This window comes from Gossypium hirsutum, chromosome D03 (genome assembly GCF_007990345.1).
Source record: "Gossypium hirsutum isolate 1008001.06 chromosome D03, Gossypium_hirsutum_v2.1, whole genome shotgun sequence".
Taxonomy (NCBI): Eukaryota; Viridiplantae; Streptophyta; class Magnoliopsida; order Malvales; family Malvaceae; genus Gossypium; species Gossypium hirsutum.
Genome location: NC_053439.1, coordinates 26838975 through 26841415, shown reverse-complemented (window position 1 = coordinate 26841415; position 2441 = coordinate 26838975). Strand labels below are relative to the sequence as shown.

Here is a 2441-nt window from a genome sequence, read left to right as displayed (position 1 = left end):
CACTGTCTACAGTGATGCATCACATGTTGGTTTAGGTTGTGTGCTGATGCAAGAGGGTAAGGTGATTGCTTACGCTTCTCATCAGCCCAAGCCTCACGAGGCGAATTACCCTACTCATGATTTGAAGCTAGCTACGGTGGTATTTGTGCTGAAAATTTGGAGGCACTATCTCTACAGTGAGAAGTGTACTATCTACATAGATCACAAGAGTCTTAAATACCTCTTCACTTAGAAGGAGTTGAATCTTAGGCAGCGAAGATGGATAGAGCTGCTTAAGGACTATGATTGCTCCATTGAATACCATCTTGGTAAGGCTAGCATGGTAGCTGACGCACTAAGCCGTAAGGCTGTATCTGAATTGAGAGTGATGTTTGCTCGTCTCAATTTGTTTGATGATGGTAGCTTGTTGGCTGAATTGTAAGTTAGACCGACATAGACTAAACAGATTAAGGGTAAACAGTTGTTGGATAAGTCACTGGTTCCTCGTTTCCGTCAAGTTAAGAATGGGAAATTTTAGATTTTAGGTTAAATAGTGAATGAGTACTATGCTTCCGTAGGAGGGTCTATGTACCGTGAGATAATGATTTGAGGCAGTATATACTACGAGAGGCGTATAGTAGTCCTTATGCTATGCATCTAGGCACGAATGAAATGTATCCAGATCTTCGTGAGTTGTACTGGTGGCCAGGACTGAAACGTGAAGTAACTGATTTCGTGGGTAAGTGTTTAACTTGTAAGCAATTGAAGGCTGAACATTAGTTACCTTCAGGGTTACTATAGCCAGTTAAGATTCCACTTTGGAAATGGGAGAGAGTAACCATGGATTTTGTGAGTGGGCTGCTCTTAACGCCTACTAAGAAGGATTTGGTATTGGTTATTGTAGATCGATTGACTAAATCTGCCCACTTCATACCAGTTCGTACTAATTACTCTTTGCAGAAGTTGGCTAAACTGTATGTGGCTGAGATTGTAAGACTGCATGGGGTACCGATTTCTATTATATCAGATAGAGATCCTCGCTTTACATCTCGATTTTGAAAGAAATTCACAAGGCTTTGGGTTCTAGACTGGACTTTAGTACTGCGTTTCATCCCCAGACAGATGGTCAATCTAAGAGGGTGATTCAAATATTGAGGATATGTTAAGGTGTTGTGTAATGGATTTCCGAGGCAACTAGGAAGATCATTTTCCGCTAGTAGAGTTTACGTATAATAATAGCTACCAGTCCAGTATTCAAATGGCACGGTACGAAGCTTTATATGGTCGTAGGTGTTGTACACTTCCTGCTGGACTGAGTTAGGCGAGCGGCAAGTTCTGGGGCCAGAGTTGGTTTCTGATACTGAAGAGAAGGTAAAACTGATTCGAGACCGATTGAAGGAAGCATCTGATAGGTAGAAGTCTTACACGGATCTTAAATGACGAGAGATTGAGTATTCTGTGGGGGACTTCGTATTTCTCAAGGTCTCCCCATGGAAAAAGATATTGAGGTTTGGGCGAAAGGGTAAGCTTAGCCCTAGATTCATTGGGCCTTACTGTATACTGAAGCATGTGGGACCGGTTACATATAAGCTTGAGTTGCCTCCAGAGTTGGATCGGATTCATGATGTGTTCCACGTATCCATGTTAAGGTGTTATTACTCTGATTCCACACACATAGTACCAGTTGAGGAGATCGATATTAGGCCAGATCTGACCTTCGAGGAGGAGCCAGTGCAAATTTTGGACCGTGAGGTTAAAGTACCGAGGAAGAAATCTATTCCTCTAGTCAAGGTGCTTTGGCGTAATCATAGTTTAGAAGAAGCCACGTGGGAACTTGAAGAGGTGATGCAACAATACCCTCACCTATTCTGACTAGGTAAATTTCGAGGCCAAAATTTTGTTAAAGGAGGTAGAGTTGTAACGCCTCAAAATTTAAGTCTAATTTTTGTATGATTTGTCACAAATTGCTTGTTTGCTTTAATGGCTAAGTGATTTAGGTGTGTATGAGAGTGTTTGAGAAGCCTGAGTTCAAGTCTTGGTTTTTGCAGAATTTTTAATTTTTGCTCTTAAGTGAATCTGGACATAGGCAGATAGGCCTTATAAATATTAGTGTTGGTTTTATGTCACAAAATGAGCCTATGGTATAGTGGCAAAGTGGCGTGTGAAGTTCCCTTGAGGTCTGAGGTTCGAGTCTTGTGACGTTTAGGGTAATTGAGGCATTGAGAATTTGGTTGGGGGGCTGTTTGTGCCGAATTTAGTCACTTAACACTAAAGGTTTTCAGTTTTGGTCTTTTTTTTAGAGTTTCTCTCTCAGTTTGCTATGATTTCGGTGAGTTTCGGGTTTCACGTTTTAGTTTGAGTGCCAAATTTTGCCTAATTCTGGAAGTTACCTCTCGGGTTTGTTTGCTTTTGATTGCTCTTTTCCTTTTTCCTATTTTTCCTTTTTTTCTGGCCGAATCTAC

The 2441-nt window shown here is 41.2% G+C and overlaps 1 protein-coding gene across 1 annotated transcript; it reads left to right on the top strand.

Annotated features, from left to right (window-relative positions):
* The first annotated feature begins 651 nt into the window (after positions 1-651).
* Positions 652-1851, top strand: LOC107950045 (uncharacterized). Its single transcript, XM_016884793.1, has 3 exons — positions 652-718; positions 1301-1350; positions 1546-1851. The coding sequence occupies exons 1-3, from the start codon at positions 652-654 to the stop codon at positions 1849-1851; spliced, it is 423 nt and encodes a 140-aa protein (XP_016740282.1).
* Positions 1852-2441: the final 590 nt, after the last annotated feature.

What these genes read in the sequence shown, in the direction of transcription:
- LOC107950045 (XM_016884793.1), top strand. Translation starts at nt 652, where the DNA reads ATGTATCCAGATCTTCGTGAGTTGTACTGGTGGCCAGGACTGAAACGT. An exon ending in TGAAGTAACTGATTTCGTGG is followed by an intron (nt 719 to 1,300) that starts GTAAGTGTTTAA and finishes GGACTGAGTTAG; the next exon opens with GCGAGCGGCAAGTTCTGGGG. An exon ending in TTTCTGATACTGAAGAGAAG is followed by an intron (nt 1,351 to 1,545) that starts GTAAAACTGATT and finishes TGTATACTGAAG; the next exon opens with CATGTGGGACCGGTTACATA.